Here is a 20,098-nt window from a genome sequence, read left to right as displayed (position 1 = left end):
TGGTGAGACACTGGAACTGGTTTCCCAGGGAAATTAGAGGTGCCCCCTCCTTGGAAGTGCTTATGGCCAGGGTGGATGGGGCTTTGGGGAACCTGGTTCAGTGGGAGGTGCCCCTGCCCATGGCAGGGGAGTTGGAACTTGATGACCTTTAGGGCCCCTTCCAACCCAAACTATTCTATGATTTTTTTTTTTCTTTTTTCATATGTTGATATGAATTGGGTTAGAATGCAATTTTTGGTTTTGTTTGTTAAAGTGAAATTCAGCCTCTGTACATTTATATTCCAGGTTGAAGCTTGTCAGTCTCAGATACCACAGTAGGAACTGAACTGGGCCTAAAATAGTTCCCACTAAGATCCTGTGAATTTCCTCACTTTGCTGAGAGCAGGATTTGCTTCTGTATGTTTTGTATGGGCTTTATACATGTTTTTTAATGGCTAGAACGGTGAAGCAGATCAGCTTTAGGTTAACAAACCTCTCAAAGGGTGAATTTAAACTATCGTGAGATGAAAGTAGCTATAAGCTCGATGTGACACGGTAAATGGATGCGTGAGCAGGCTTATGCTCTGCGTCTCCTTCTCTCTACTCAGTAGGCAGCTCCCTGGGTCTGCTTCATAAGCCCTAATATTTGTAAAAGGAAAAGGAGTGTCTTCTGAGAGAAGTTTTCCTTCACAGAAGGGAAGTAACCAGCCTTAAGTAAGTAGCTCTTACTAAGCTACCTATAGTACTGGGAGCTGACAATCACGATTTTGAGAGTTTTATGAGATTCACAGTGGAGAAGCTGCTGACAGAGTGACTATACATATGGACTGATGTGCTTAGTAATTATAAAATAATCTTTATTATAACTTAAATGTGATGGGAAATACGGTGAGTACAAATGCCACAAAACTAAAAGTAAAGGAAAAAAATTTAAAAAAAGAAGCAGAAGTCATTACAAAAGGACACCTTGGATGGAATAGACATGGTATAAAAACCATAATACAGTTATTTCTGCCTTCTGCAAAAAGAATCTATATCCTTCAGTAAACAAGTAAGCATTTTGAACTGTACAAAATGTACTTTTTTTTCATTAAAGAAAGAATATATATATTTATAAATATACAGATATGTACATTGTTGTAGCATTCACAGTAAAAAACCCAAAACAAAATGAGCCCTGCCTGCCAATACCTTTGGCGCAGGCGGCTTCCTTCTGATGTGAATTGTTTGCAATCTCTTCTATGTAGTCTATGCAAATTTGGGTAATTTAATTGACATCTAAATAGCATTTCATGCATAATCAACACAGTACAGGAACACTCTTCTGTTAAATTCTATTCACCACCTCTGTTAACTTAAGGCTCGTAATCAACAGCTTAAAGCAGTCGGTGCCTTTCATCCTTGCAGTGAGGGGGGGATGCATTCACTTCACCCTCTGCTTATTACTGCCTCTGAGGTCCACTTTAGTTTGTTCTGGTTCTTTATAATGAAATCACTCTATAGAAGCTATGATCTGCTAATTAGAGTGTAGGAAATCCAATCCTGCCTGCAACTTCCAGGACCAAATGGCTTTGGGAGCTCGTGCAATTAGCCTTGTTCACTCTTTCTTCTCAGAATAAATAAATGTCCTTTACCTTTTCATTTAGTTTTCGAAAACCTACGTGGTTGTTTGATCCCCCTGGCAAGCCACTGGATTAATGATGGCTTGTTACTGGAGGGCAAGGGAAAGGAAATAAAAGACCAGCGGAGGCATTTAGAGTGAGTCACCAAAGTGACACCTCCCAGGGTTTGCATCGTGCTGCTTGTGGAGGCAAAACTTGAAGAAACTTGCTCTATATTTCAAAACTTGAAGAAGCCAAGTGGCATTCCCTGCTGCTGGAGTGTTGCTGGGGACACTGCACAGCAGCAGATGCTTAGCTCGGAGTGGAAAGGGAAGTTTCTTTGCAGTCCTTTTTAGGTGGCCTTCTACTTGTCCTCCTTAGATACAGGATCACACATCTCAAGCTTTCATGACAACTTGAAGGGAGTAAATGTAATACTCAGGAAAATATATGAAGATGCCAAACTCTAAAAACTCACAGCAGTTTGCTCAGGCTGAGTAAGTGCAGTTACATTACTTGTTACAGATCCGTCAAGAAAGTGTTGTCCCTCAGCATCAAACTGTTCCATCATGAGCTGCAAAGAGGAGCCAATAGGAACTTTTAAGCTGGATTTTAGATTTCACTTTGCCTTAAAAAGTCTGTTAATTGTTACATTTTGGGGCATTCTCACAGAATTCTTCAAACTTTCCCTTCTGTCCCTCACACTGAAGTGCAGCTCCATCCTACTTTAATGACTGTTAAATGTGGGCAGGTTCTTTTCCGCCTAAAAAGCTGTGGCAGCTTCAGTTCCACGGCGGCTTCCAACTTTAACAAATTCCCGAGGAAATTTGTCCAGCTGTTCATATGCCAGTCTCCCATCTTCACCTGAATGCAAAATGTTAACACATAACAGTGGATTATATCATTGCCCTCCAACATTTAAAATACCGGGTTCCCTGCTGTTAGAATGTGCTGAACGGCCAGTATCTTCTTCCCCTTCTAAAAATTTATGTTGTTGATGGCTATTTTAGAAATTACTTGGGAAAATTAAGCCTGCTCTAAATGTTCAATTATTTTTTTTTTAATTATTATTTGCTCATGCAATTTTCTGGGTTTATTTAGAGCAACACAGAAGCAGATGTGGCTTGTACGATTAGGTGACAGTATTTGTGAGTCTGTCTTACTAAATGACCTAAGGTTCTTGTCAAGGTCTCAGCTGCAGCTGTGATACACCCCAGGCAGATGATGTTTAGCTGCTCCTACTTTAGGCAACATAAAGTTACCCACCTCTCACTTCCTGACACTTTAAAGGAGTGAGTCTAGCCACATCTTTACTTTTATACCGCTGTATAATAGGAAGCAGAAAAGAGGAAGCTTGCTTGCTAAGTTTCATTACTTCTGTCTGTCAAACCCTTTTCTCTTAGGTACTGGCAACTACACATGCCTGAGGATAGGATCAAGGCTTGGGTGTTAAATTCACCATTAGCAATCAAAATGGTTTCTTTACATCCACTAGGATGGCAGCACAGACTCCTGGAGTTTACAGAACTGTCCCTGGGTTGGCTGTTCTATAGCCTAAGAAACAGCATGTCCAGGAGCAGAGTGAATTCTGTGGAACTGGTGAGTGGAAGAGAGTACATGTGAAGAGTCTGGGTAACTAAAATCAGGGATGGAGCAGAAGTTCATGCATACCCTAAAGGCCAGAAAAATACAACTTTTCTGCGCCACTGAAATACGGGTGCTCTGAAGCCATGCTTGCAATCACACAGTGCTATGCAGCTAGATTACAGGTTAACGAACAGGGTATCTGTTATCTCAAGGACAAATGGGGGAGGGTCAAAGCATAGTGCCTGTGGTACCATGTGAAGGAGGACTTGCAGGCTAGGGTCTGTCCATATAAGCATATAAAGATAATTTAGGTTAAATGAATACTTGGCAGTGCTATTGGTACTTGAGAGTGTGATACTGGCACCACAGGGTTCTAGATAGGAGGGGACTCCCAAAAGGAGGATATATGAGATACAGCAGGCAGTGTGACCCTACTGCCTCCTTGTTAGGAGTGCTTGTTTTTCAGATTAATGATGAATTATTTCTGTTTGTCAACTCTTCTGCACTATTATTAATTTTCTACTTCCCTCTCCAGACACACAATTCAGTTTCTCTCTTTCTGTCTCATTTTATGATTTTAAAAATGAGTACATATTTAAGAATATGTACTTTCTAATCTGTCTGACTCTCTATGTAAACTTATGTTTCAATTCAGAGTCTCATGTTTGACTAACTCAGGTGTGTTACGTGGTGGTCTGTTAAAGTAAGTTGAATACTGCTCTAAAGCAGGCAACTCACCAAGTGAGAGCAGGGTTTCAGATGCCACTTTTCTGATCTCCTCGTTGTCAGACTGGCAGAGAGTGATCAGCATTTTAATACTCTCAGTAGCCTGGAAAGTGCAAAAAGAACCTTATAGTGCACAGTAATTTTATTTTGCAACATTGTGTGGAAAACATGACCATTCTCTGCATTATCTTAACTACTCCAAGGGAAGGACCTTGGTGGGAGGCTGGAGCCACACTACTCAAGATGAGTGTGTCCAGCTCCAGTTCCCACTAGTGGTTTCTAGTCTGCCTTTTTTTTTTCTCAGAGATCAAAACCCCCAGTGTGCCCTGCATGCAGCAGAGGTGTAAATGCCCCTTGCCTTTGAATCTCCAAGATGCAGGCTAGCTTCTCCTTTAAGAGAAAACATAATTTTAAAAATTTAAACAATATTTCATTATGGGTCACATAATGAAATCAGTTCTGGCTGGGATGAAGTTACATCTTAGAACTGTCTTGAAATTCAGGAGACAGTTTTGAGGGAGAAATTGTTTGTCCATGATGGGTCTGTGTCATGGAACACAGTTTTTGCCCCACTGTCCTGTAGTGGTCAGGCTTGCTGTTTCCCATGGCTAAATACAGCCAGAGCAAAAGTTCAGTTTTCCTTCCTGTCATTTAAGGGAGTGCAGAAATGGTACCAGATGCTAGCTGACACTGTAATGCCCTGATGTAACAGTTATTTGTCACAAAATGAGCTGTGACCTGCCTCTTCCTTTCTCTTCTACTGCTGCAACTCACATGTATTATGGCTGATTTTATCCAGGGAAAGGCCATGGTTTTTTCCCTACTCAGTACTCTGTGGATGAATAACTTTTCTTTTCCCCTGTGATGTGGAAGTAAGTCTCCTAAAGTCAATATGAGAGGGAGGAAAAGATGATATGCGAAAGATAAACTTTGTTATTGTCACAGAGCCTGGCTGGTTTTGCAGTGAGGTTTCTAAACTGTTCCCAAGCAGCATATCTGTAAAAAGATGAAGTGTAGCAACACAAAATGAAAACACTACAGATGCTGCTACTGCAGTTTCTATTTTGTCTTTTGTACCTATCAGATGTCCTTTCTTTAAAATAAAGCCAAGTGCCACAACAAAATCCTTGTCTCTTACCTTGAGGTATCTTAGAGCCAAGCAAGCTGCTTTCTGAAGCTGGAGGTTGGGCTGGGTTAGTGCTTCACAGTAATAAATCAAGGCCTGAAAACAGATAAAGCAGAGTACTGATGAAAATACCTGTGCCTGTGTGGAGCAGAAGGGTGGAGTATGGAGTCATTGATACCCTATTAAAGGGAGAGGGATTGCAGCCTGCCTGCCTGACAGTGAATGTGCGGAGATGGAGAGGCACAGACCTTGCTAACCTGGTGGGATTATTCCCTACATCAGATTCTGGGCAGGCCACTAGTTATAGCCTAGCGGTCTCAGGACAGCTTTTGGTGAGGAAAAGTTCTTGTTAAAGTGAGAAGTGCCACCAGGCACCCTTGTGGACCTTTCTGCATAAATCACCAAACAGCTTTAAATGGTCCTTGGAGTCTAGATAGTTCAAGAGCTCACCCTTGAGATTGTCTCTTAATGTAGGGATAGTAATGAATGGGCTGGGCTGGACCCCAGGGGGACAGCAAATAACTATTATAAGGTTAGTATGAGCAGCTAGACCAGTTTACTTCTCTGTCCTAGAAATTAGTAGCTACTGCTGAGCAAACACAACCAGAGTGAGCAGCAAAACCCAGTGGCAGTCAGCTGCACAATTAGCTCATCTGCAGCATAATGATGCATAATGACTTCATACAAGGCACATTGCAGCCCTCCAAGCTGGAAGTGAACAACCAGGTATCAGCTACACACAGGAGCTGTCGTCCCTAAGATGCTGCCTCCAAGAAAGTGTGGATGGAGAAGGATGGTATGAGGTACCAAGAAACTGCAAAAATGAAAGATGAAGCAGGAGGGAAAGCAAAGAGGGAACTGGATCAACAGTAAAGAGCAGCAGAGAGTGAACTCCTTTTCCTCCTACCTCTGCCTTCCTTCCACCACTCTTCCAGCTGCCTTTTCTTTCCCTGTCTCACAAGAGGGAACAAGAAGGAAAGCAGGGAAAGGTCTGCCATAAAAAGATGGAAGTGAACCCCTAATTTCTTCTTTCTCTTTTCTATTCTCTGTAATTTCTGACTTAAATCTGGCTCTGCTGGTTGTTTTCAGTATCTGTGATGGATTCAAATCTCAGATCTCACAGCTCAGCTGTATTGACCCAAGTCAGTCCATCCCCTCCAGAAATGAAAGGAGATCCAGAAAGTGCCAGCCTCCTTTGTGAAAAAAGTAAGTCTCAGTCTTTGCACACTGATGATGCTGAGGGCTGTTGCCTTGAAGCCTCAGACTGAAGCCAGGTCTGAGACAGCCCAGCAGAAATGCTGAAATGTGGAGGATTGCTGGAGAGCACAGCTTTCAGAATTTGTAGAGTTTTGGTCAGTACCTGTTTAGTGTGATGAGAAGTAGAAACAGACTAGCATAAGGACAGAAACAAACATGGATGTTTGCAGATAAATTAGACAGGAAATCCCTTATATCAAACTTGGAGCAATTATTTTATACACACAGACATTTGAGACACACAGACAGAAAAATGTCATGATGATACAGCTCTCTTTTGCCATAGGTGATTTTCTGTCACTTACCTTCTCCCTGAAGTTCCTGTTTTCTGCAGTAGCTGTCAGAAGTGATGCCACAGTCTCACTGACTTCATTTTTATTTTCATTGAGAAGTAAAGCCAAAGCTCTCAAAACTTCTTGCTGTGGTGGAAGGTTATTGGAGTTTATTTTGGCCACATTTTGCTGCAGTTTTCCATCTTTCACTGACTGTAGCACCTGAATCAGAGAGGCTAAAGGAGCAAGAGGAAGGTCTCTGTTACTTATTTTGCCCTCTTGATATATCAGGTTGTTCCTTTCCCTGCTAGTGATCCTCAGTTTTTCTACACACACAAAAGACATGGAAACCCCCCCCTCTGAGCAATTGCCATGGATCCATATTGCAGTGTGTCTACATTGGGAACTGTCTGGACTGGTTTCTCAAATGTTCTTCCAAAGGAGGAGATGAGTATATGGGCCAGTTGGGACACAGCAGCCCTTTTACCTATCCAGAGCTAAGAGCCTCCCTGTCAAATCTTCACTCTGCTGGAAGATGTAAATCCTTCCTATAACAAGTGAAACCCAATATTGTAAGTGTACTGACTTCCAGAGCATCTTTGTGAGAGGTTTTCTGAGGCAGACTGATGTCTGCCACCAAGAGCCAGTACTAATGTGTTTCAGAGATGGGCTAAAATAGCTCCTCTTTCCAGGTTTTTGAGCAAAATCTCCTTGGTATGCCCCCAAAAAATTGAAAACAAGGCAAGTTTCCTTAAAATCCTTCTCAACTAGAGAAGAAGAAAACTTGGCTTGCTAAGGACTGCAGCCTAGCACAGTCTGTGGAGCATATGCTTCTTTTTATAGCTATTGGTGGCAGAGCCTGGCCAGGCACCGAGGGCTGTGATCCCTTGGCTCTGGCAAAGCACTCAGCACTTCAGAAGGTCTCTTCATAAAGGATGGGGAAAGACCAGAATGTCATCCAAACTGCAGGCACAGAAAAGTTCCCAGACCTTGGGCCCATCCCACTGCCATCAGCCATTTCCTACAAATTAACTTTCAACAGTTTTTCCTATTGATATATGGAACTAGAAATGGGTCTGTTGGCATCAGCTCCTTTCTCTTGGTACATACAACTGTCCAAGTGTGTTCAGATTTTGTATCCAAAAAATTTTGTATTTTTGTCCTTTCTTTTTCTCCTTTCCCCTCTTATTTTTTAAAACATAATGACATGAACTGTTTGGTGCTGTCAGAAAGGCACAAATGTACTCCCCAGTCAGCCACCAGAATTTATATACCCTACCTTCCTTTGCAAGCTGCAGCAAGTAACTTCCAAGGTCATTAACACTGTGGCTGGCAAAATAGTTGTAATACTGAAAAACGGTGATGATCTCGGAGGACATGCTGGAGTAGAGGACAGGCTCTGTCCGGTCCAGAATCTGAGACACCAGGATCCTGAAGACTGCAGGCAGCCATAGACAAAGGGATGAGTTAGTGAGAGGAAAAGCTCCTGGAAAAATGCCTGCTTCAAACCCAGAAAGAAAGAACTATATTTGCAAAACCAGATACTTCCAAACATTTCTGACCTCAGCTGCAGTTAGGTTAAAAGTTAGGCAGACCTTCTCCATGGCTGTCTGTCATTACCAGAGTATATCTTTGGAAAGATGATCTGCCAGTTTATGGCTGGCTAGTGCAGCTTCCTATCCAATACAGCATCCTTTCTAGCCACATAGTACCCCGAATCACTAAACACATATCCACATGCATATGCCAGTTACATCTCTGCAATGCCACTGAAGCAGGGGAGATAGATGCACACAGAAGCAGGATTTGCCTTTGCTTGAGTGAGCATGTGACACAAAGAAAGATCATCTGAGGCACTGTCTCTGAGTGCTGTAGCATGAGGTAGGAAGGAAAACATTGTCCTGGGTAGGCATCTGCAATGCAGGTGTCCACATCTGAGCAAGTCACACTACATCCCCATTCTAGCCCAGGGAGATCTAGTCATTCTGGTACATCTGTTTGGTTCCATCTCCAAACAGGAACATATATTCAGACAGACTCGTTTGGATATATATTAATTTCATTCCAGTGAACTGTAACAGGGCACAGAAATTATACAGATGCATAAAATTAAGTGAGAGGATTCCTACATCTCTGCATCACTGATGAACTTGTACTTGGGAATAGACTTACTTTCCAGTTAGCTCATAAACCTGTAAGCAGTTTTTTTTGGTTTTTTTCTGCTATTCTATTATATTTCTACTGTTTTCTTTTCTGCTATTTTGATCTGCTATCTTTTCTCCTATATTTTCTTCTAGATTCTCTCTATAGTTTCTATCTTTTTTCCTATTTTGATCTGATTATTTTTGTGCCAGCACTGCTTCAAGAGTTCTAGCATATAGGTTTCAAATGAGATCTTGGAGCTGTGGCCAAAAATATCTCCAGGGGGTGGAAAAACAAAGCAATGAAGGATGAGTAAAGCCCAGCACACAACTGTTCTCCATTTTGATGACCAAGATGATTTTTTGGCGGCAGCAGCTGGTACCTGTTTCTGCAAGTCCTGGACACTCCTCATTCACACTGGCAGCAAAATTGATATCCAACTGCTTCATCATCTTGTCTGCAGATGTGTGATACACTCCTGAAGGGCCAGTACACTTCATCCAGAATGCCAGCAGTGACAGCTTCTTGTGGAACTCTGGAATTGCTGTCAGAGAAGACAAAACAAATGATGAAGCAAAGCCATTGACTTCCAGAAGAGAAAAGATGGTTAAGAGTGGGGGAAATCTCATCGGAGCCCACTGAGAGTTACTGTTTGGGGGGTCACTGTGTCATTATCTTCACAGAACATGATCATCTGTGCACCCCAAGTTTGTAGTGTGGTTTTTTTTCCAATTGTCATGGTAAGATGTGAGAAAATTCTCTCCTGATCCAGTTCTGAGCACTGATGTCTCATCCTTGTAAACACTGTAAAATACTAGGGAGATACCACAAAAGGTCTGCACAAGACCAGTTCCTGTCCTAGAATGGCTCTCAATTTTGCCTCAATTTTCTGGTGAGAGAACTCACAAGGGTGAGTACCTAAGTGTTTTTCAAAGTCTTCTAGTGTATAAAAACAGATACAACAGAGAGAAAAATCATTAAATAATTCTCCATAGCAATTACCAAAAATAAAACAGATAAAACATACGAAGAGCTGCATTATGCTTCTGATAGGATAAGATAGATCCTTCCTTTCCTCAGGAAAGAGAGGTGGCAGCATCCTCGTGGCACCACAGCAATGACATCTGTCCAACTTCTGCACATTAAGCAGGATAAGAAGTCTGCTCTCACCAGCTTATTTCTAGATACCAGTGCCAAAGACTGACTAAGGCCCCTGACCTGCTGGGGTGGCTGCTGTATCTGCTGGTAACCATGAGCCAACCCCTACTATGGTGGCATCTCCTGAAGTGATGGTGAGCTCTGCACAGTGATTATTTCATCAGGCAGATATGCCTGAACCCTTTTCAGAAGGAACCCCAAACTTGTCTCTTACCATCAGTAAGGGAGGTGATATTTCCCAAGTTCTCAGTGCTGATCTCTGCGATATTCTCCATCACGAGGATCTGCCTGGACAGCTTATCCAGGAGGTCTCTTGTCACAAATGGTGTTTTACTGGACAACACAATTTGCTGGTGAAGACAATCAGGAAGGGAAGAGAAAAGTCATTAAAGCAGAAAAAAACAAAACAAAACACCAAAACCAAAACACAAACCAAAACAAACATCAGAAGAAAACTAAAACCTCCAAAACAACTGGCAGCTGATGAAGTGCAATGGCAAATTAATTGCCCAGAATCATGAGATCTCCTTAACTTGAAAGGTATTTTGGTCTCTGATATTTTGTCATCCTGGTTGATACACATTGTTGCTTTTATCTTTAATGTCTACATCCAGAGCCAGACACTGGAGTATCTAAGCAGCCACTTGCATAGGTAACTTCTGATTTATACACAGTGCAAAGCTAAAGGAATCCATCATCATAAGCCTTTAAGCTAGAAAAGAATATTAGTCTGACTTTCGCATAATATAGGCCATGGGGTTTCAAAAATGGGGTTGCCCTTTCCCCATTTTGTTTCAGCTCTGATCAACTACCCAGGTGCCTTTAACAATTTGATGCTTTCCCCTTCCTGCTGCTCCTTGCTGCTGACATCCATATTTACTTCAGCAGTCCACTGTAAATACTGTTCATATCAAATCTGCTCAGTGTGTGGACAGAGTTCAATTGTGCCTCCTCCAACTGCATATTTACTATGTACTCTTGTACTTGACTACCCTTTTTCTCATAGTAATGAGTCAGCAGTGTTCATCTCAATCCTAAATGTGCTGTAGTCAGGATGACTCTGCATTTGGCCTTTGAGAAAAAAAAGCTGATCAGATTTAAGATGGAAGACTCAAATTATTGTAAAGAGGATGTTGCAGTACAGTTTAATTTGTCAGGAAAACCTTGATGCCCTCACTTGATGGACTTTTAAAATCACATTTGATGTGCTTGAGCTCTAAAAAAACACAGCCCTCTAAAAGGTTGTGTTAGCTAGCCGTAAGCACAGAGAATTTCCATGACCGAAAGGGGGTGACATGTGCTGCCTTCACTGTATCTGCTGCAGACAATCTCTCCACCCCCCATGCAGAAATTCATCTTTCCTCTTAATCACAGCAGTCTTGGCTGGGGTTCAATTAAACAGTGGGGCAATAGGCTTCTGTTTTAACTCTATAGACAGGATCAGCCTTAATTAGAGACTGGTCTCACTGTGGACATCCCATTTCTAACCCAGAGCAGAGGCTGTCCCTGGATGGACACTATGGATGTCTCCTTCACCCCCCTCCAGCACAGCAGCTGTCCCAGCCCTGTGGTCCCACGGCCTCCCTCGTGTTGTGGACACACCAGTGCCTTGCTGGGAAAATTTTAAATACAATACACGGCCCAACTAAGCTGGGCCTGGTACCTGAATGAGCTGCGTGCAATACTGCAAGTGCTTAACTATGGTGACATCGAGGCTGTCATTCCCCGTGGTGAGGGGCAGAGGGCTGCCAGCCACGCTGGTGCCCACCCCCGTGTCCTCGGTGAGAGCTTCGCTCAGGTGGCCTCTGGCTTCTGGGTGCTCCGTCCTGTAACTGGGGAGGGATGAGGGAGGGAGGTCAGTTCAGGGCCCACCAGCATGGCAGACACACACACACACACACACACACACACACGCACACACACACACTCACACAAGGCAATGAGCAGCGAGCACGGCAGAAATGCTGAAAGCAGCCAGAAACCTGGTGATGAACACATCATATCACAACAGAGCAGTGATGCCCTGGCTGGGCATGGAAGGGGGACACGCTTCTGTCCCCTTCCTGGTTTGCCTTGAGTGATTCCATGCCCTCACCAGCAAGGCTTTTTAACCCCCAGTTATTGTCACTTGCTGGTGACAACGTTTGCTTCCATCTGTTGGTAAAATCATCTTCCCATTGCTCTGGACTTAAGCTCTATTACAATCTGAGCCGTCCCAAGCGCTGAGCTGCTTAGAACAGCTCCATGTTTTTGGTGTCCTCCTGCTGCTAAATTTAACGCAGAAGGAAAGGAAAGCCACTGCTGGAGTAAGAGACATGATGTTTTCATACAGGGTTTTAGGCACAATGTGTAGAGCTTACTTTGCCAGTTGTTTCTGAAAGAGCGTGAAGCTAGTCTCACTGTGTTTTAAATCATTATCTCCAACATTGTCTTGTTGTCCAAATGGTCCTTCCTGGGTTCAAATGCAAAGCCTGAGCTCAGTCCCCAGACAGCAAGTGTATTTGGCTCCAAGTTCAGAAGTTTCAACACTCACAGTCTTTACACTGAGTCACACGCTTACACATCTAAAAATGGAAGTGGGAATCTACACTGGTCAGGGCTGAGCCAGAGGGAAAGAAATAGAATTGTACAACCTACTTTAAATTTTTTAGTTGATTTCTAAATTGGCTTGTAACAAACAATTTTGGCTATTTAAATCAAATTGATGCTGATGTGTCTGGTTAAAGCCTGGTTCTTATCTCTACACAGACCAAACTGAGCTCAGAGTGCCAGTTTAGCAAGCACGACATTCTTCCAATTTTTATTTCCCACCAAGTGTTATCCTGAGAAGAGGATACGCAGTGAGATGAAGAGAAGTGAATGGTGGTTGCTTTTTTGTACTCAGAATTGTTTTAAACAGGCCACGATGAGCCTGTGAGAAGTATAGCCCCCTGGCTGGAAAGTGTGGGGTCCTAGGGAACAATGTTCCTTTCATTTTTTTCTCAGCTCTAGTGCTGCTTATGTGCCTGCTGGGCATCGTGTCTGCTTTGATGATGCAAACATGCTTTTAGGATCTAATGATTGAAACACAGCATCTTAAAGTCACACAACACTGGCAGACCACAGCACAAACACCACAGCTTTTTTTTTTTTTTTTGCTTTTTTTTTTCCCTCAGAAAGACCAAAAGTGATGAAAGAGAAGGGCAGGTAACACGCAGGGCCATGAACAGAGTACCAGTCATCACTCTTACATTCCAAAGGAAACCTACACCATGCTGCTTAAATCTGGCCCTGTGTTACTGTTACTGACAAGCTTAATCCACTGCAAAGACTCATTCGGCTAGAGAGAAAAGACAAAGGGAGGGGGGGAAAAACCACAGAGGAATTAGTAATTACATTCAAGGAAAGCCAGGTCCAAACCTATGTCAAGGAAGAGGCTCTGCCAGTATTGATGTCATCTTAATTTAATTTACCCTTCTCCTTTGGAGGACAGGTTGCATATATTTGAACAGGAAAAAAAAAAATCCTGGAAGCTAAAGATTTTTGTATGCAGCAGCCACGGGGAACCCTCTGACCCTATGGACTCATCAAGGAGTAGTCAGTCTTCCTTGAGTAATGTATGCACCGGGATCCTCTGTTCGCGACAAAGAGCCAGGGTATCAGTTTGGCGTAAGCAGAGCTGGCAGTTACTACAAACTTACCTATTCTTCTCAATCTCAGTGTCTGAAAATACTGAGTCTGCACCTCCTCCACCATTACAAACCTCCACACCACCACCATCCTCATCATCAAAGTCAGAGGTGTTCAGGAAATCAAAGCTTTCTAAAGCACTTTCAACTGTTAGACTTAAACTGGAGGACCTGCTTCGGCTTACTGCTGGCTTGCACTGCAAAGGCAGAACGAACCAATGAAAACCCCAGATATTAGCTACTACTGAAAGAAAATAAAAAGGATAAAGCTTAAAACTTCCAAATTCTTCATTTTATTTTAAAAAACATTTTATTGGCTGTTTCATTTCAAAACTTCATATTCATAGCATATACAATCAAAGCCTGAGAACTGGAAAAAAACCCTTCTCTTTCTCCTCCCTTCCCCATCCTACTCCCTTTCTCCCCCAAAGGAAAAGCTTCAATGGCAAAATTTGAGTTGCTTTAGAGAAATGGGAAGTACACCTTGAATCCAAGTGATGCAGCTTTCAGCATCCTCCAAAAGAAGAGATGTCAATTAATGCACTGGAAGTTGAAAGGGCAAGGCATGTTCTGTGGTTGTTCTAGATACAGAAGCCAATTTATGTGTATCTAATGGCATTATCAGATTTATTCCAGGTGTAAATCCAACAGACCTTAGCCAGGAATTAATTTGGTCCCATATCTGCAGATTTATTCATGAGATGATAGCACTTTTGTGGCCTTTGAAGCCATGTGGCATACCAAGGAAAAGCCAGTCAGGCATCAGATTCCTAAGTGACAGAGAAAGGCAGTACTGTAACATGGAAATTAACAGTGTTAGAGAGCAGGGAAGCCATCCCATTTCACTGCTGGGAAGAAATGTGACTGAGCTCTGCTGTTGCTGTAGAAAGTACCAAAGGCCCTGGTCCCATGTGGCAATTAATCCAGATGTGCCCACAGAGTTACTTCCAGGGTTATCTTGCAGGATCAGATGCAACTCGAGGGATCATCACTATTGGTCTGAGCAGTGACTTCAGCATCTTTAGCAGTACATCAATATTTGACCAGAAACAGTCAGGAATCACCAGTGCTGTTCCACAAAACACATCTTCCAGTCACAGCCAGGAGCCAGGATTTTGTCTTGGTTTGTAGAAAGAAATGTTCTGGCCTCTGAATTCAGTCTCAACACCAGCTCCTCTAGAGCTATGGAGGCTTGGAGTTCTGTTTCCAATTTGTTTGTATGCAATGTCAGTGCTATAAATGTCATATGTTAGCACTTGGGATGTGCAACAACTTAAACTGACCATGCAGTCATTAGCTGATCAAATGCACTTCTCAACACCTCCGTGAAGCACATGGGTGTTGTATCCCCCTTCCTCCGCAGCAAAGATGCTTTTAGCTACCATTTCCTTCAGGGCTGGTAGTACAGGTTCTTAAGGAAAAAGCAAAAGGCAGCATGGGTTTCTCCTTTTCTCTGCTCATCTCCTATGGCCAAGAGAGCTTTCTTCAACCAAAGCTTGACTCCAGCTCAACCTTTTTGTATGGAGAGCCCAGCATGGCTGCTGGCAATGCTGACTGCTGGTCTGCAAGCTGATCAATTGGTGGCATGGAGACATCAAGTAGATTTGGGAAAGGCATCCTTCTCCAGTGTGCAGGAATCCTGTCTGCACATGGCCATCCTCTATCTTCTCCTTTATCCCATCTCTGTCCCTTTTTAACTTTTGGTAAAGGAGTATAAATAAATGGTCTCTATTGTCTGCCTGCTGTTTGTATAGCTGACCTCTTTGTACAAGCTGCAAAGCAGCCAGGAAGTTAAAAATATAATTGCAATGGTAGCTTTGCCTGCTTTAACTTCCTTTGGGAAATAGTGCAAGAAATGGGCTTCAGGCTGTCAAAAAAGCACATAACTTGGGAGAGTACCATGCAGCTGCAAACTCCAATGGAAAAACCAAACGTTAACAAAGTTTCTTTGTAAAAAGATAATGTTGAAGGATAAATGCTTCCTTCCTTTCTCCTCAGCCATGTCTTTAAATGATGAGTATTAAATGAGTAGTAGACCAACTTGCATATGAATATGAAGCATTTGAAATTATTATTTCCCATTATTTCCCACTCTTTGCACAGCAAAGTGTCATGGGAGAGATACAAGTCACATTGATTGGCATTAGACATATGAATACCACACATGCAAAACCCATCTTTTTCAAATTTTCAACATGTTCATCCATTCTGGTGTGATGACAGGATGTCCCTAATTTTAAAAATGGATGGGGGAAAAAGGAAAAGGCTTGGAAAAAGCACAGGTGATGTGGTGATGGCAACCTTCAGTGAGACCTGTGCTTCTAAACCCCTTTGGCAATTTAGAAAATTCACTTTCTATGGCTACAAGGTTTTTTCTATGGCAGCTGGTGTAGTTTGGACAGTTCTGTGAGGGTAGTATGCTAAGGTACAGCCACTGAGGATGTGACCCATGCATTTTAAAGGCAGAAAATTGGCTCTAATCTCATCTCCAGGATGGCACTAGCAATGGATTCAAATGCGGTTTCTGCAGATAAGGTTATAATTGAATTACCCCTCTGCCATCACACCTTTTTCTCTTTCCCCCAGGTTTCGGGTAGATTAAAACCATCTGTTACTTAAGGATACAAGGCTATGGTAAGCACATTGCAGACAAGGTTAAAAATGCAACACTGTGAATGGATGCTCCAAGCAGGAGGAAATCTACTATTACCAAGGAATTTTAGTGATCTCCAAATACCCTACATTGACATTTGTGAGGAAGGGGAGGAGATTCTACCTACTCAGATTTTCTTTAGAGCAGTATTTTCTAAAAATGTACTCACTTTTAGGACGTCATCCAGATGCATCACTTCCTGGTCCAGGTCCTGAAACTCTTTATACTGCTCTTTATGTGGCTCAAGAGCTAAGAGAAGCCCTTGCAAGGCTTCTTCAATGCTCCCATCAAGATAAGACTTATATCCTTCTGACTCCCCACTAATTGATCCCTCACATGGCATCCTCTCTGGGGTCATGGGTGCCTCTGCTGATGTGAGCCTTTTTACCAGCTGCTTCGTTATGTTGCCCTCATAGGTATCCAGCTCTACAGGCTTGAGCTCTGAACTCTCATCTGTGTCCTGCAGGAGGGACACCGGGACACTTGTCTCTATAAAGACATGATCACTCCCAGTGTCAGAAGTTTTTTGGCAAACTTCAGGAGCTGCCCTTGGGGTGGTCTTGTCCTCAGCCACTGCTCCCTCTCCCTGGGGGAGGGGGTCCTTCGGCTCAGCAACCGAGTCTCTGCGGGAGTCACTGCTGCTACAGTCCAGGCTGGAGCTCTTGGAGGATGCGAGGGCTCGGTGCTGGGTGGGGGTGGCAGTGATGTCAGGGCTGGAGCTGATGTGAGCAGAAGAGGACTCTGCTGAGTTGGCAGGGGGGACGTGGTCTTCGTAAGGCAGGTCGCCAAAAGTGAAAGAAAGAGGCCGCTTCTCAGTGGTTGCTGTTCCATTTTCAAAGACATCATCTGGTAAATTTGTCTGAAGAAATAATAGAGAAAGAGAGAAAAGGATTTTTATGTACCACTGGAAAGTGGAAAAAAAAAATACAGTATGTGCCTGGGAGAGAAAAATGCAAGGAAAAAGATTAAAGAAACCTTAAAGATTTGAGAGGCAGGAAAAAGATTTCAAATCCAGCTTCAGCTTTCATCTGGCATAGCTCCTGATTTTGGCAGGAAAACTGCTGGAGAAGTTGGGCTCAGCATCTCTCTGGTAAGCTGAGAGCTCCAGGAATTGAGTCCCAAAACAGAAACCCAGATTCTGCTCATCCTACCAGACTGTCTCAGACAGCATTTCCTGCTCTAGTTCCTGCAGCATGTCTCTTTTCAATGGGGTTGTACTTAAGCCATCTTGGCTGCATTTTTGTACCTGTTACAGATTTCCATTGTGTTTATTTTCTGACTTCTAAGTAGCAAGTCCTAAAACATGACAGTTTGCTCCAAAAGCTACTCTAGTGTCCTGGCATTTTAATGAATATATTGCTATGTTATTTCTTTTCTGTTGAAAGTATGTTCATCATGTGGCATGGACAACTCTAATAATTGTTCAACATGAGTTACATGGGAGCAATGTTCAACATAATTTTCTACCAAAATGACAAAAGAATTTGTGTGGTGGTGTCTTGACCAGGACTTTAATCATTCAGGAAGCAAAACCAGTGTATACAGACCCCAAAATGATCTCAGCATAAATGTAGGTGCATTTCTCTGATTGACCCATGGGGGAAAAAAATCACTGCAGGAGTCACAGCCTATAATTTTTCCTCGGTTATCTGGCAATCTTGCACAAATATTAAGCACAGATGAAAGGCAACTACCATTTTGCTGACAATTTGATGGAAAAAATTGAAAGCACTTGTGTTGGTAAGGTACATAAGGCCAAAGTGTCCAAAACTCACAACTTTTCCCCAGCACTACTAGCAGCTTTTTTCCCTAAGCATAATTAAACTCATAGGTTCATTTCTTCTTTCCCCCCAACGGAGTATGCTTTTAGCATCTGAAAGTCAAGCTTTCAGGCAAATTTATACTATCAATCAGTGTAGGAGGAGATTTTTAACAATACCATGTTGGCTTGTATACCTGCCCTGATCTCCACCCACAGATAGTTGTTCTATGATCATTATCCCTGTAGAAACCAAGAGGAACTTTGATTTAACGTGAGCAGCATGGGCCCACCATCATGTTCTCCCCTCTAATCAGTCAGCAAAATGAGTGAGTTGCAACAGAGAGCAACACAGGAAGCATGCGTGGGAATGGAGATGCCACACGAAGACTGAAAGGCTCCTTCACCAAACGAAAAACAGGACTCACATATAGCTCTAGCCCTGGTTTTGGGCTCAGTCTGAGGGATGGCAGGTCACTAAAAGAGCAACTGCGTCGAAGCTTGTCAAAGAAAGTGTCTTGCAGAGCATCTAAGATTGTCAACTTTGGCCTGTCTTGCAGGGGATGCAGCCATTTCTTCAACAATCAAAGCAAAGAGGATGTGAGGGAGGGCAAGCTAAATGAATGCTTTGCAGCAGAGTACTAAATTACAGGCGTGGGATGCAGCACTTGTAAAATTCAGATCTGTACAGATGGCCTATTCTGTTCATACACAGTTCTGATTAAGCATTCAGAATTTGATTCATGCAAAACATAGGAGCACCCTGCAAATATCTTCAGTACAAGGGCAAATCTTAACGTGGGACACATTAAAAAGTACTAGTGCTATCATGGTCATTTAACTACCATTACAAAAGGAACATACATGTCATAAAGATTATTCAAGTATTCTAGCAGTCAGGCAAGAAGAAGAGGCATGAAATAATTGGGCATATAGCTTTGAAGATGTCAGGATCATAGCCACCTTCTTTTAGGATTAGCAGCAAGGAATGCACTTGCTTTATAAGAATTTGTAAGGGTAACCTGCTAAAACCAAGGAAAAAAGCTTAGATATGTAAAGCAACAAAGTGTTTGCAATGTTTGAACTGCTCTAGGGCTTCTCATTACATAAACATGAAGCTGAACAGAGCTTACAAAGAATGAGTGGTCCTTGAAAGTTGGCGTTTCGGGAGTGCCTTGGCTGTACATGGACATTCTCCTCTGGAGAGCAGATGCCTTGCTCACATTTCCTGTGGATGGGGTCAAGTCTTCGACATCAAAGGGGCTATAGGGACACAAACAGAGGAAAAATGGTTGTTAGGCTGAGTGAGAAGGAACTTGAGGTCCATGGAAAGGATTTTTGAAAAGGTGATTTATTAGCACATCAAGACCCAGAGGTGGCAATTTTTTTAACAGCAGTGTTTAAAAGAAAATGTTAATTAGACAGCAGGCTCAGAAGTGTGGTTTTCAGTTCTGATAAAAGCGTTCTACTCTCAGAAATCATTTCTGTTGCATAGTCTGATGTTATTCTTCTCACATGAGAAGTATTCTTGGATTTGAGCCGGCAAGTGTCACACATACTAATGAGAAAGGTGCTCTACTATTAATAGAGCTGGTGCATTATAAAGGCAACCAGTACTGATTACTGCTGGCTTCATGTTTGTTGCATTTTAAGAAACAGCACATATGACTGCAAAAGCTAAAAGCATCAATGCTTCTTTAGAAATGACAGCTACCACTTTTATCAAAGTGCCATGAGAATTGGGTTTGAATCCTAACACCCCCAGCTTGCCTACCCTGACCGATGCAGATAGAATCATGGAATCATTTAAGCTGGAAAAGAAATGTAAGATCATCAAGTCCAACCATAAACCTAATGCTGCCAACTCCACCCCTAAACCACGTCCTTAAGCACCATGACTATATGGGACAGTGCTACATTCCCCACCACTCTCATGGTGTATGAAACCCTTCAAAGCCAGCCTTTAAAGACTGGTCAGCTTGCAAACTTAGCTGTGCTAGTGTAGAGGCAGAACAACCCCACCAATTTCACGGTAATATTAAAATATTTTAATGAATAGATGAGAACCCAGTTAGGCCCTTTTGAGCTTGGGGAAGAAGTATACACTTCAGGCAGTTCCATGGCCTGCCTGGTTTCATATGCCTCATAATGTCATTTTTCACCATATCTA

General features: G+C 42.6%; 1 protein-coding gene across 3 annotated transcripts in view; it reads right to left on the bottom strand.

Annotated features, from left to right (window-relative positions):
* Positions 1 to 1,043: 1,043 nt before the first annotated feature.
* Positions 1,044 to 20,098, bottom strand: part of RIPOR2 (RHO family interacting cell polarization regulator 2) — a 68,940-nt gene continuing 49,885 nt past the window's right edge. For 2 of the 3 annotated variants that reach the window (XM_030444859.1, XM_008505483.2), the window contains exons 12-22: positions 19,062 to 19,191; positions 16,339 to 17,028; positions 13,529 to 13,713; positions 11,512 to 11,680; positions 10,063 to 10,198; positions 9,073 to 9,234; positions 7,828 to 7,986; positions 6,582 to 6,784; positions 5,032 to 5,115; positions 3,906 to 3,996; positions 1,044 to 2,444 (exon numbers count right to left, since the gene is read on the bottom strand). In XM_030444859.1, coding sequence (XP_030300719.1) covers positions 2,344 to 2,444; positions 3,906 to 3,996; positions 5,032 to 5,115; positions 6,582 to 6,784; positions 7,828 to 7,986; positions 9,073 to 9,234; positions 10,063 to 10,198; positions 11,512 to 11,680; positions 13,529 to 13,713; positions 16,339 to 17,028; positions 19,062 to 19,191 — 2,110 coding nt within the window. In that variant the 3' untranslated portion in view covers positions 1,044 to 2,343. Of the gene's footprint in view, positions 2,445 to 3,905; positions 3,997 to 5,031; positions 5,116 to 6,581; positions 6,785 to 7,827; positions 7,987 to 9,072; positions 9,235 to 10,062; positions 10,199 to 11,511; positions 11,681 to 13,528; positions 13,714 to 16,338; positions 17,029 to 18,356; positions 18,504 to 19,061; positions 19,192 to 20,098 lie in introns of all 3 variants that reach the window. The other variant, XM_008505482.2, reaches the window with a different exon arrangement.

This window comes from Calypte anna, chromosome 2, assembly GCF_003957555.1.
Source record: "Calypte anna isolate BGI_N300 chromosome 2, bCalAnn1_v1.p, whole genome shotgun sequence".
Lineage (NCBI taxonomy): Eukaryota > Metazoa > Chordata > Aves > Apodiformes > Trochilidae > Calypte > Calypte anna.
Note: the sequence above shows the minus strand (reverse complement) of the source record. Positions and strands in the feature narration are given on the sequence as shown.